The following is a 14,665-nucleotide window of genomic DNA, read 5'->3' as shown; positions in this document are numbered from 1 at the left end:
TGTGAAACATATTGTAGTAACATCGGTAGAACATTACGTAGGAAATCAGCATACATTGCACCACTTACATTGCCATCGATAAAATGGGGGCCAGTTATCCTTCCTCCCATAATCCCTCACCAAATTAACCCGCCAAGGTCGATGATCTTCCACTTGTCGTAGCCATCGTGGATTTTCCGTTGCGGAATAGTGCATATTATGCCGGTTTACGTTACCACTGTTGGTGAATGACGCTTCGTCCCTAAATGTAACGCGTGCAAAAAATCTGTCACAGTTCCGTAATTTCTCTTGTGCCCAGTGGCAGAACTGTACACGACGTTCAAAGTCGCCGCCATGCAATTCCTGGTGCGTAGAAATATGGTACGGGTGCAATCGATGTTGATGTAGCATTCTCAACACCGGCGTTTTTTTAGATTCCCGATTCTCGCGCAATTTGTCTGCTACTGATGTGCGGATTAGCCGCGACAGCAGCTAAAACGCCTACTTGGGCATCATCATTTGTTGCGGGTCGTGGTTGACGTTTCACATGTAGCTGAACACTTCCTGTTTCCTTAAATAACGTAACTATCTGGCGAACGGTCCGGACACTTGGATGATATCGTCCAGGATACCGAGCAGCATACACAGCACATGCTCGTTGGGCATTTTGATCGCAATAGCCATACATCAACACGATATCCACCGTTTCCGCAATTGGTAAACGGTCCATTTTAACACGGGTAATGTATCACGAAGCAAATACTGTCCGCACTGGTGTAATTTTACGTGATACTACTTACTTACACGTTTCTGACTATTAGAGCGCCATCTATCACAAAGCGTAAAAAGTGGTCCAACTAAAACATTCATATTTCTTTACGTTCTACACGAATATGTGATAAAAAAGGGGGGGGTTCGTACTTAAAAATACGCAGTTAATATCCGTTTCACCTATGGCAGGGCCAACCATAGCGCCATCTCGTTTCCCCCCCCTTCAAGCTAGACGAGTTTCGTTCTTTGTAGTTTTTTCGTGAGATATTTGGTCCAGTCACTATCAACGGACCACCCTGTATATTCGGTGCTTACATACCCGCATCAGAGTCACGCTAAGCTGCCCAAGCACAACTCATGACCCGTCCTCATAGCTTTAATCGGCCAGGAAGTTTCATACCAGCGTACAGTCCACATCAGAGTGATAATGTCATTCTGTATTCGTTGTTTTATATTTCTGTTTCCTTATGTAATACTTGTCAATTACAAACCAAGTCAACGTTGTATGAATCTTCCTAGCAGACCATTTACACGGATGACATAAAACAGCCACCTCATCGCATGAACATGATAAACGGCGGCGATCTTGGACGAGACTGGTGCAGGATTGGGTGTGGTGATCGCAGCTCGGCATAGCGAGCGAGAGAGAACGCCCAACTCACCCTCCTCGTCGGTCTGCGAGTGGGCGCGCCGCTCCCCGTTCACGTCGGAGTAGGTGGCGGAGTGTGACTTCAGCACCGAGAACGTCTTGCCTGAAAAACAGCAGGCGGCGTGAGTTGCACAGTACACTCAATATTGACGCTTGCGCAATATACGAGGGGCGTTTGAAGAGTCCGAGAGATGGCACCACCGTCGCGTATCGAGGTCATGTTTAGCTAGTAGCATCTTTGGAAAGAACGCACACCAAGTTTCAGCCATATTGGTCTATTTCTTTGTGTTTCTGTTTGGCATTCGTGTGAATCAAGGAAGTCGATTGACTGTCAAAAAAATGGGCGAAAAAGAATATCGTGTGGTGATTAAACATTACTTTATGAAAGGCAAAACGCCTCAGGAGACTAAAGAGAAGCTTCATAAGCATTACGGTGACTCTGCACCTTCGATTAGAACAGTTTATAAGTGGTTTCAAAATTTTGGGAGTGGCCATATGGGCACAAGTGATGCTGAACGTTCTGGACGCCCTGTGGAGGTTACGGCTCCAGAAAACATTGATAAAATCCACGATATGGTGATGGATGACAGAAGAGTTAAGGTGCGTGTGATTGCTAGCGCTGTGGGCATCTCAAATGAACGGGTACATAATATTTTGCATACACATTTGGACATGAGAAAGGTATCCGCGATTGCTCACGCTTGGCCAAAAACAGAATCGTGTGAAGTGTTGCAAGGATTGTCTACAGCTGTTCAGGAAGAATCCTCAGGACTTTAAGCGTCGTTTCGTCACTGTGGATGAAACATGGATACATTACTATACTCCTGAGACCAAACAACAATGTAAACAATGGATTACCAAGGGAGACTCTGCACCAAAAAAGGCGAAGACCATTCCTTCGGCCGGAAAGGTAATGCCGACTGTCTTTTGGGATTCGCAAGGGATAATCCTCACTGACTATCTGGAAAAGGATAAAACTATTACAAGTGCATATTATTCAACTTTATTAGACCGTTTGAAAACCGAGCTGCAAGAAAAACGCTGGCGATTGGACCGCAAAACAGTCCTTTTCCATCACGACAATGCACCAGCACACACCTCAACTCCTTTCACCCCCCCCCCCCCCCCCCCCTGTTCTCCAGACTTGGCTCCCACGGACTACTATTTGCTCCACAACTTGATGAAATGGGTGGTGGGACAAAGATTTTATTCAAAGGAGGAGGTGATTGCAGCAACTAATGGCTATTTTGCAGACTTGCGCAATTCCTATTATTCGGAAGAGATCAACAAATTAGAACAGCGTTGGACGAAGTGTATAAATCTAAAAGGAAACTATGCCGAAAAAGAAAAAAGGTTTACCCAAACACGTAGGTAGTTTTTATTTTTGCACGGACTTTTCAAACACCCCTCGTAGCGTTCCGTGTAAGGGCGGTGTGCAATGACTCCCAGTACCAGCCGAGAGAGAAAAATTCAATTCGCTGTGCATGAATTTCCGCAAAGAACTGAAAAAAGGAAGTGATGAAAGATCAGGGAGTGTGCTGGAGGATGTGTATTAATTCCTGATTTTTGAGGAAATTACAAATACATCGTTGTCCACAACAGCAGAAGAAATTGAAGATTATAGTGTCGAGACAGTGAGCAGAAATTTTTATTTCATCTGAAGCAGCTTTCAGAATTGGCAAATAAGATCAGGTCAGATGTCCAGCCAGCAAACATCCTTTCCTTCTTACGACAGATGTCAGACCATGTAAGCTTTCAGTCAGAAAACAATTGTTTTAATCAAATGAAAGTAGGTATATGATTTCGGAGACCTTTTTGAGTGTCAAGCATCTATGATGTATTTATGCAGACTGAAGTGACAAGTGAAAATTTTTACAAAGGCCACTACTGCAACTCGAAGTTGTGAAAAGCCACTGTTCCAGGGTGGCGTAGCGGTTAGCGCATCTACCTAGCGAGCAAGAGACCCGCGTTCGAACTTTGGCATTGGTACAAATTTTCATTCGTCGCTGCAGACTGCATCAGAAATTGCTTTATTTCGTGTGCAACAGTAGAGAAATACACAGAAGATAGCACGTGTACACGATACATAACGCAGTTCACTTCTTTAATCTGTAGTTTACGAACCTATAGTGTAGCTATGAGCTCCTAGCCCATTGACATGTTCACTGGAGGCTTATTTCTTGCGTTCCGCATGGTTTATGTTTGAGTCCTGCAAGGCAAGCAGCTCAGTCGCAATAAATACCAGTTGCACATCGCCGAGCTTCAAAGTGTTCGCTGCTACGGCAGAGTTATAACTGACACGTCTCCGGCCATAAATATTGCTCAATTCCCTTCCCCCCCCCCCCCCCCCCCCCCACCCCTCCTCACAATATATTGACACAGTGTTACTGGACAATAGATATTAAGTGTGTGATGGGAGGTAGGAGGGTTGGGCGGGCTTTTAGCCTTTAAGTAATATAGGTGTCAAACATTCCCTTAACAAAACGCCAAGTCTGGTTTGGAAGCTTTTTTTGTGAGTGTTGTGCCAAGTACATTAATTCAGTGGAAGAAAGCCGAATCGAAAAATATATACATTGAAGCGCCAAAGTCCGGAGCTCGTGGTCGTGCGGTAGCGTTCTCGCGCCCGGGTTCCCGGGTTCGATTCCCGGCGGGGTCGGGGATTTTCTTTGCCTCGTGATGACTGGGTGTTGTGTGCTGTCCTTAGGTTAGTTAGGTTTAAGTAGTTCTAAGTTCTAGGGGACTGATGACCATAACTGTTAAGTCCCATAGTGCTCAGAGCCATTTGACCCATTTTTTTGAAGCGCCAAAGAAGCTGGTACAGGTAAAAATGGCTCTGAGCACTATGCGACTTAAGTTCTGAGGTCATCAGTCGCCTAGAACTTAGAACTAATTAAACCTAACTAACCTAAGGACACCACACACATCCATGCCCGAGGCAGGATTCGAACCTGCGACCGTAGCGGCCGCTCGGTTCCAGACTGTAGCGCCCAGAACCGCACGGCCACTCCGGCCGGCCCATGGTACAGGTATGCGTGTTCAAATACAGAGGTATGTAAACAGGCAGAATACGGCGCTAACGCCTATAAAAGACAATAAATGTCTGCCACAGTTGTTAGAACGGTCACTGCTGCTTCAATGGCAGGTTATTAAGATTTAAGTGTGTCTGAACGTGGTGTTATATTCGGCGCAAGGGCAATGGGACACGGCATCTCCGAGAAAGCGATGAAGTGAGGATTTTTCCCATATGACCGTTTCAGGAGTGTACCGTGAATATCAGAAATCCGGGAAAACATCAAATCCCCGACATCGCTGCGACCGGAAAAAGATCCTGCAAGATTGGGACCAATGACGACTGAAGAGAATCGTTAATTGTGACAGAAGTGCAACCCTTTAGCAAATTGCTGCAGATTTCAATCCTGGGCCATCAGAAAGTGAACCATTCAACGAAAAATCGTCGATACAGGCTTCCGGAGCCGAAGTCCCAATCGTGTATCCTTGGTGACTGCACGACACAACGTTTTACGCCTCCCCTGGGACCGTCATTGGACTGTTCACGACTGGAAACATATTGCCTGGTTGCACGAGTCTCGTTTCAAATTGTACTGAGCGGGTGGACGTGTACGGGTAAGGAGAGAATCTCATGAATCTATGGCCCCTGCATGTGAGCAAGGGGGGTGTTCAAGCTGGTGTGGAGCGTGTGCAGTTGGAGTGATATGGCACTCTGACGGGTGACACGCACTTAAACATCCTGTCAGATCACCTGCATCCATTCCGACGGTGTCGGCCAGTTCCAACTGGACAGTGCGACACCCCACACGTCCAGATGCTCTAGGAACACTCTCCTGAATTTAAACGTTTCCGTTGGCCAGCAGGCATGAACATTATCAAACATATCTGGGATGCCTTGCAACGTGCTGTTCAGAGGAGGTCTGCACCGTGTCGTACGCTTACGGATAGTCCTGCGAGATTCATGGTGTCAATTCCATCCAGGACTAGTTCAGGCATTAGTCGAGTCCATGCCACGTCGTCTTGAGGCAGTTGTACCAGTTTCTTTGGCTCCTAGTAATTTGATGTTTCAGTAATGAAACAACCAAAGTAACTTCCGTGAAAGTTTGTAGGGGAAAACTAGCGCTCGGAAAGAAATCGGCACCGTATTCAAGGAGTTAGGTATTTAACATGTTCTGAAATAAGCCGTGCTCTACTACCCCCCGGCCAAGTTCTTTAAAGTACATACTTCCCGTAGCCGATTAATTAAACACTGTTTCATTACAGCTGGCAAGTTGCGCAAAGTCTTAGACAAAGAGGAGAGTTACTCACCGAAGGAATTCTTCAGGTCTTCGAGCTGCTTCACCTCGTCGAAGTTCTGCAACAGAGAACAAGAGGCGCCGAATTAAAAGAAGGTCCTCAGCTCGGACGCTAATTAGTGACGGGCTCCGAAGAGCAAAGAAAAACACACAAAAAAGGAAGGTAGACCTACAGCATTCGTAACATAGCTCAGCAAGTGATTTAACCATAGAAGGGTTAAATTTATTATGCATATTGTCGCAGAAGAAGCTGAGTAGCACCGTGGTGTAGTAGTTATGATACTAAACTATTCGAGTACATTCTAGAAGCATCCAAAAATGTCAAGCATCATTGTACTGGAATGTTCTGTTGCTCTATATACCGGGTGATAAAGTCAGTATAAATTTGAAAACTGAATAAATCACGGAATAATGCAGATAGAGAGGTACAAATTGACACACATGCTTGGAATGACATGGGGTTTTATTAGAACAAAAAAAACACAAAAGTTCAAAAAATGTCCGACAGATCGCGCTTCATCGGATCAGAATAGCAATAATTAGCATAACAAAGCAAAGATGATGTTCTTTACAGGAAATGCTCAATATGTCCACCATCATTCCTCAACAGTAGCTGTAGTCGAGGAATAATGTTGTGAACAGTACTGTAAAGCATGTCCGGAGTTACGGTGAGGCATTGGCGTCGGATGTTGTCTTTCAGCATCCCTAGATATGTCGGTCGATCACGATACACTTGCGACTTAAGGTAACCCCAAAGCCAATAATCGCACGGACTGAGGTCTGGGGACCTGGGAGGCCAAGCATGACGAAAGTGGCGGCTGAGCACACGATCATCACCAAACGACGCGCGCAAGAGATCTTTCATGCGCCATCTGTCGGACATTTTGTGAACTTTTTGTTGTAATAAAACCCCATGTCATTCCAAGCGTGTGTGTCAATTTTTACCTCTCTATCTACATTATTCCGTGGTTTATTAAGTTTTTCAAATTTATACTGACCTTTTCATCACCCTGTATACTGTATGTGTTGTGGCCGGAGGCAGTTCGCTCCACTGTCTTGTATGTGCAAGTGCTGAATAAACCTTCGTTAAGTGAAGTTACTGTTCGTCATTCATATAAGTACATCTTCCTTATTTGAAAAATAAAGGTCAAAAACTGTCTTCCTCTGTGATAAATAACATACACTCACAAAAAAGGCTAACCGATTTTGAAAATCTGTGAAGTGGGGCATAGGTTCATGTTTTCATGTAAAGCTAGGATTTTTTTTGCAGAGAAATTTTTATTTTTAAAATGGTTTCATCAGGATGAAAATTATGGAAAGAGTACAATGAATTAGTACCAAAACACATTATTCCTCCGACAATGAAAAATCCTAGAAAAGTTCACAACATAACATTTGAAGATGTCTTTGACACAACACACACCAATGTTTTCTACATTATATGAAGTTTTCTGGGGCATATACGTCCCACTAAGTACAAATCATCTAAATTACTGAGGTGTGTAGTAATGTTTCAAATCTGTGTCTATGATGTAGGTATAATAAAAGTACTTAGTTATTTCAGACACTCTTGGAGCGGAGAAGGTGGTTTGATCGGATTTTCGTAAAACATACACTCATAGCTCAACTCTGGTTCTTACTTTAGTGGGACACATGTCTCGCATCAATAACGAAAGGGTTAAAAAAAGGAGCGCACAATTTGTAACACATTACCGCCCACACAAATAAATAACTGAAGTTTCGGAGTAATACACACTGCATTACCAGAAACGATATAAAATAACCAAATTTTACTTTTTGTACTTGAAGAGTACAGTATTGGTTGAACATGTAACAAACAAAAAGTTTTCTGAACTAGTGGTTGATAAAACGGCTACCAACACATCTTATTGTCCCCTGCCGTTACCGGGTTCATCAGGTGCCTTGGTGCCCCATATAAAAGGAAAAGAAGATAAATAAGAGCTGGAAATTGCATAGTACATTATTAGCATAAGTATTGACAGCAACGTGTCTTCATTTCTTTGAAGGCCTGCATTTTTATTATTTTTCGTGTAACTCGCAATATTATTGGAATAAACGTTTCTCTGACAAGTTCCAGTGTACGATTCTAACCGTCAGGTTTGTCCATTGACATCATACGGGACCCAAAGCTGCCTCATACACGGCGGGAACAAATTAAAATCTAACACAACAAGCGCAAAATCAAATAGTAACATGTATGAAAACCGCCAGTGACAGAAAACAGAGGAAGATCAACGCAAAAAAATCCTAAAAGAAATCGCACTACACACGTAATCGACAATTACAATTCACCTACATGGGTTAGTTCTGGTTGTCGATTCACGAGATTTGTTGTAAACACAGTTTCGAATTTAAGGTAAAAGATGGGTCACGGTTAGCACATCGAACAATATTGCACATTTTCTAGATGTACTGGCAGCTTACAGAGTCGCAAAAAAAAAAAACCTCTATTTACTTTTTTTAAAGCGTTGTCAGTTAGTTCAGTATGTTTCTTGAGGACGTTGTGGGACGACATCCTTTTATTTGTAAATATTTCTTCAGTGATCTTCATAATATTGCCCTTGTTTGCATATTGATCTTTACCAATGTCAGCAGCAAAGGTGAACTTGTATAGTCTAATTGCACTGAGGTGCTTCTTCAGTGGCAGCCTGTGCTTGTCTAGCTAATGTAGTAATTTGAACAAGATTGTCGTGCTAGTTTGTGAATATAAGATTTCTTACGGCGATGGATGGAAGTAGCTATATTAAGGATGGCTTGATGTTGCACCTTATTGTTTCTGAAGAAACTTACATTGATATTTGTACTTTTGAGGAGATTGTCTGTTTCATTTGAGAGGCGTACGTGCATATTTCTGTACCTCAGTCGGTAAGAACGGAACCCTTTTAGAATCACTTTGTTGTCCGTTTCCCCTTCTGTGTTAGCTGTTCGTTTTGTATTTCCCATGAGTGTATTATAGTGTTTGTGAACACGGACGATCGTACACTTTTTCTTCAAATTTTTCGGCTGTCCACGTCTGAGTGTTAAATAAACAGTGGAAGAGGGAGCTGCCCTGAGTGTTTTTCAGCGCATGCAGATGTAGACGCAGGAGCAGCAGCCAAGTTAAACGGTTTTTCTCTGCAGCCTGGAGCAACTCAATTTGCATTCAGCTGTCTTTACTGCGCATTGACTGTTGCATTTTTGAAAAGGGGTTTCTTACCGCCAACAGCAAACGCAATACTGTTCCTATTTGAGGTTTTCAGCTATGCGACCCTATTGTATCTTCTTCTTCTTCCAATTACATACGGAAGAGAGAGAAGAGAAGGAAGTGTTTCTATGGGGAAGAGTCACACCGGTTTGCAGTTAATTAGAATAAGCCTACGTCCTCGAACAGCTGCAGTGCGAACGTTTAGACGACTATTCGAGTCTATGGCTTTTATTTCTTTGTTTCTTTTTTTGCTGTTGAACGGATTAATGCCAACTTTTGGTTTACTTTTTCGTGCAACCGTTCAATTTCGGCACTAGGCTATTTTCAGGTACTTAGAGATCTGTCGTTGAAAATAGCCTAAAGCCGAATCATACAAAGAACAGCGGAGCCACCCAAAATTATTTTTGCTAGTACGCTGTAGGACGATGAGAATCATAGGGCGCACCTAAATTGTTTGAGGCTTGTCGTCCCCTAGACCTGACGATAAGATTCTATTGTCAAGTGAATCTTTGTACCACGAAGGTCTTAATCGATTTTCACATCAAATCCTGTTACTTGATTAAACTGAAAGTTTTGGCCATGTGCAGAATCAACGATAGCGCTGTATTACACTTCCACGTGACAAAAATGTAAGAACACGACTCCGAATTAGTGTACGAATTCAATATTTCCAGTCTAATTTTATTCAGAATTTATATCCCAGTGTTTTCTCAGGTTTACTGTTCGTTTCAAAATTGTTGCCTTACAGTTTCCAGTATACCCCTATGTAAGACAACAACTTTGCTCGGGTGCATATTGTTGTGTGTCATGCTGACCTCGACTTAGAGACTCTATTACATTTGGAAATGACTCGTTACTGAGCCGTGGGCGTCCAAAAGCTTGCGCCTTGGTCGTCTTTCTGTTATCAGAGATAAAATCAGTATTACAAAACTTTTTATAGAGGCTACAGTTTCTAGCGGGATCCATAAAATGACGACAATTTAACATTATTCATAGGATATCAGGATGGCTGCATCTGTTTTTCAGAGATGACTTCAACGAACCTTGTTCTACCAACAGAGACCATTTAAAAGAAGGAAAAAAAACCATCTTTCGACACTGAACTTTCTTTCATTAAAAAAAAATAGCTGACAACCCGACGTTGCCGGGACAATCATTTTTTCCAGCTTCCTATTAGAATCGGAAACAAAAAAAAAAAATTTTTTTTCGATATTACACTACAAACACAATTCATTTCCATGTATTTGCGAAAGTAAAGTTTCAAATTATCAGGCAGCTATGCAAAGAAATATGCGAAAGCACAGCTCCTTCGTATGTCTACAACTTGATTTTGTAAACATTTCTATTGCTCTGTCGACGGATATTGTTTTCGTCTACAGCCATTTGCATTTCGCAATTGAAAGCGCTGACAAGTGTTAGGGATTTACCTAATTGAACATGACTGTTCGAGCATCTTAGTAATGAAGAATAAATGTATAAAAACTTCACGCATCTCAGTGTTCCTGACGTTATATCTCCTGAACTGTGCGTCGTACAATGATTTATTTGTGAAGTACATTTAGCGCTATATGTGAACACTGTACGAGAAGAATGTTATGAATACAGTTAGTGGCAAAGAAGAAAATGGTCGAGCGGTTCTAGGCGCTTCAGTCCGGAACCACGCGGCTGCTACGGTCGCAGGTTCGAATCCTGCGTCGGGCATGGATGTGTGTGATGTCCTTAGGTTAGTTAGGTTTAAGTAGTTCTAAGTCTAGGGGACTGATGACTTCAGACGTTAAGTCCCATAGTGCTCAGAGACATTTGAAAGAAAAAAACAAAATTTAAACATCATGAATGATCCAGCAGTAGTTCACGCACCTCATTGTTTACGACGTTATATCTCCTGAATTGTCTTAGGTGGTCCTTACCCCACACAGAGAATGTTGCGTGACGGTAAGGAATATATGTACAGTTTGGCTGAAATCGGTCCTGTGGTTTATGAGGTGTCGAACACACATTTACTTATAGAAGTAAAAACTTCAAAAGCCAAGACTCCTTTCATCTTATACGTGAACATGAACTTGTCTAGTCGTTCCAATACGTATGATATTTTGTGAAAATCTTCATTTTATTCTTCACAGGAATGTACAAATGGCCAAACGTGATACACAGCTGTGGGTAACAGAATCCATAAATATTATAAAAATGTATGTATTACGTTGGTGCGTAAGTTCGTAGTATGTTGCATGTTGGTGTCCGGGTTGTATGGGTTTATTTATCTATTGTCGTTTCTCTTGTTTGTAGTACAGTATAGCTATTTGAGTTTAGATTTTGTCATCTGGAGATAGTAAGTGGAGCTGTGCTCGCTAGAAGATGGAGTGCCAAGTGGGGAGATCAGAACATTTCCTATATACAGGGTGTTTATAAATGAATATCGGGATTTTAACGCTTTAAAATATTTATTACATTAAACTTACAGTTATAAATGAAAGAGCAACTGGATAGGCCGCAAGGGGCCCAATGACAGGGCTTGCTTTGCATGGCCTCCACATTCACCTGACGTAACGCCATGCCATTTTTTTTTCCTTTGGGGCTTGATCAAGGATCGTGCGTACGTGCCTCCGCTACCAGCAGACCTCCCTGAATAAAGAAACCGGATGGAAGCAGCTGTTGCTACAATCACTGAACACACACTTATCAGCGTTTGGGAAGAACTCGGCTATAGACTTGATGTGTGCCGTGTGACAAATGGTGCTCACATTGAACATTTATAAGGTTCTTGGTAAAACTGTTCGAGTTGCTCTTTCATTTGACATACCATTTATAACTAAGTTTAATACAATAAATATTATAAAGAGTTAAAACCCCGATATGTATTTATAAACACCCTGTATTATTCTGCTTCAGTTCAAGAGAGCGTTGGCGGCTGGAAACGTTTGCGCCGTGCATGGACTAACGCCATTGGACAGAGCACGACAAGGAAATAGTTTTGATATTAGTGACTGTACGTTCCGGAAGACCTTCGGCATTTAATGAAGATTGTTTGAACGCATTACTCCACAATGAATCACGTCAGTGTACTCATGAACTGCGACATTTGCTTGCAACGCATAAGCTTCTGCGAGTCGCCCTATGTGCATCTCTGCTCGCTCGTGACAACACTGGCAATTCCTTTCGTATATTGTTACGCATCTGGTGGAACGGCGACGGTGTGGTGTACTACTAACTGCTTCCCCGAGGTGTAACCATAACTGCTGACACTTATTGTCAACAACTGAGACGCCTTGCAGACCAAGAACAGGGAGACTGCGTGAAATGATGCTACTTCACGATAATGCCCACCCACATTCCCCTAGATGTACGAAAAAAAATACACAGGAGTTGGGAAGTCATTCCGTATTCATCCGATCTTGCGCCCTCAGATTTTCAACTTTTATGCTCTCTGCCAAACAACCTTGAAGGAACTTCCTTTCCGGATGACAATGCGCTGTGAACATGGCTCGACGAGTTTTCGCTTCCAAACCACGTGATTTCTACAGTCGCGAAATGGAAATATTCCCCATCATTGGCAGACTATTGTAAACATTGAAAGAAAATATGTTATTGATGATGAAAGTCTCTGTTGTGTGTTTATTGGAGTTACGGAAAAACGCTACTAACTTATGCACCAATACAATATAATTAACTATCTTGCCTGTTGAAGATTTTAGTTCTGTATTTCATATTACACTAGATAGCCCCAAACGCGAGTGATTTCAAGCATATACAAAAAAAAAAAAAGTCTTGGGGTATGAAAATGATTCTTAAATAAATTTAGTGAAGGCTTTGCTGTGTGTGTGTGTCTTCCTGAAATATCGTATCATGCAGTAGCAGGTTCACAATGATGACGCAGATGCTAATTCAGTAATAATGTATGTACATGTAGTTCTGTTCAGGACAGCTCAGAATTTATCGTGAGTTGAGACTGCAATTACGAATTAAATATCCAATAACTTGTCTCGTTGATGAGCGAACTTTGGCAGTCTGCTTTGTAATACGTTTTAATTCCGAGTATTTACGTACTTTATTTTCTAAGTTTTATCTACTTACAAATTTCTCGTTATTAAACTCCAATGTTCACAACTGTGTTTCCCTTTTCGTAACATTGTTAGCTGTTCCCAATAGACGATTTCCTCCGACTACCAGCAAGAGTTTCTGACATCAGCTAATTTGCCACAAGTCGCAGTTGAACGGACTTGTGGAAGTTTGAGCGCACTCCGTGCCCCAGTTCCTACGACTGCGGTCCAGTGGAAAGTCGGTGGCAGGCAGTCGGCACACTTGAAAGAGAAATCAGACCGAGGCACACCGCCTTACAGATTTTCCTGCTTTTAATTCACTAGCTGAAATGTGCTCGCTTCTCTTGATCCACTTTCTTTCTTTTGTGAAATAGACAGGACTGGCCAGGAACACTGGGCGATTTTAGGAATTCTGTTGGGAATTGAACGCTTCCGTCTTGTTTCGTCATTCTATCACAGGTTTTAATTCCCCCCCCCGGTGTTATATACTGTTTTCGCTGCTTGTTTCTTAAACTACGTCATATTTTGTTGCTAAATTGTTGGCTCACACTAGCATTCTTTATTTATGTACACTACTGGCCATTAAAATTGCTACACCAAGAACAAAAGGAGATGAGAAACGGGTATTCATTGGACAAATATATTATACTAGAATTGACATGTGATTACATTTTCACCCAATTTGGGTGCATACATCCTGAGAAATTAGTACCCAAAACAACCACCTCTCGCCGTAATAACTGCCTTGATACGTCTGGGCATTGAGTCAAACAGAGCTTGGATGACGTGTACAGGTACAGCTGCCCATGCAGCTTCAACACGATCCACAGTTCATCAAGAGTAGTGACTGGCGTATTGTGGCGAGCCAGTTGCTCGGCTACCATTGACCAGACGTTTACAACTGACGAGAGATCTGGCCATGGCAACAGTCGAACATTTTCTGTATCCAGAAAGGTCCGTACAGAACCTGCAACATGCGGTCGTGCATTATCCTGCTGAAATGTAGAGTTTCGCGGGGGTCGAATGAAGGGTAGAGCCACGGGTCGTATCACATCTGAAATGTAACGTCCACTGTTCAAAGTGCCGTCAATGCGAACAAGAAGTGACCGAGACGTGTAACCAATGGCACCCCATACCATCACGCCGGGTGATACGCCTGTCATCTCGACTGCTAGTGAAACGAGGCCGTTGTGATCCAGCACGGCGTTCCGTATTACCCTCGTGAATCCACCGATTCCATATTCTACTAACAGTCATTGGATCTCGACCAACGCGAGCAGCAATGTCACGATACGATAAACCGCAATCGCGATAGGCTACAAACCGACCTTTATCGAAGTCGGTAACGTGATGGTACGCATTTCTCCTCCTTACACGAGGCATCACAACAACGTTTCACCAGGCAACGCCGGTCAACTGCTGCTTGTGTATGAGAAATCGGTTGGAAACTTTCCTCAAGTCAGCACGTTGTAGGTGTCGCCACCGGCGCCAACCTTGTGTGAATGCTCTGAAAAGCTAATCATTTGCATATCACAGCGTCTTCTTCCTGTCGGTTAAATTTCGCGTCTGCAGCACGTCATCTTCGTGGTGTAGCAATTTTAATGGCCAGTAGTGTGTTTTTGATGGGGCCTGAACACTCATGAGATGAGATGTTCCCCTGGTGTACGCAGAATACGGGGCTGTAAATTCCGCACTTAAGATTTTCTTGAGGGCAAAAGGGGAC

At 42.8% G+C, this 14,665-nt stretch overlaps 1 protein-coding gene across 2 annotated transcripts in view; it reads right to left on the bottom strand.

The window, feature by feature from the left end:
• The window catches only part of LOC124718993, a 661,726-nt gene that overhangs the window by 56,868 nt on the left and 590,193 nt on the right, over positions 1-14,665 (bottom strand). The window contains exons 4-5 of one of the 2 annotated variants that reach the window (XM_047244663.1): positions 5,717-5,762; positions 1,413-1,502 (exon numbers count right to left, since the gene is read on the bottom strand). In XM_047244663.1, the coding sequence (XP_047100619.1) occupies positions 1,413-1,502; positions 5,717-5,762 (136 nt within the window). The remainder of the gene's footprint in view (positions 1-1,412; positions 1,503-5,716; positions 5,763-14,665) is intronic. The other variant, XM_047244664.1, reaches the window with a different exon arrangement.

The sequence above is a fragment of the Schistocerca piceifrons genome, chromosome 10 (assembly GCF_021461385.2).
Source record: "Schistocerca piceifrons isolate TAMUIC-IGC-003096 chromosome 10, iqSchPice1.1, whole genome shotgun sequence".
Classification (NCBI taxonomy): domain Eukaryota; kingdom Metazoa; phylum Arthropoda; class Insecta; order Orthoptera; family Acrididae; genus Schistocerca; species Schistocerca piceifrons.
This window is presented reverse-complemented; position numbering and strand designations above follow the sequence as displayed.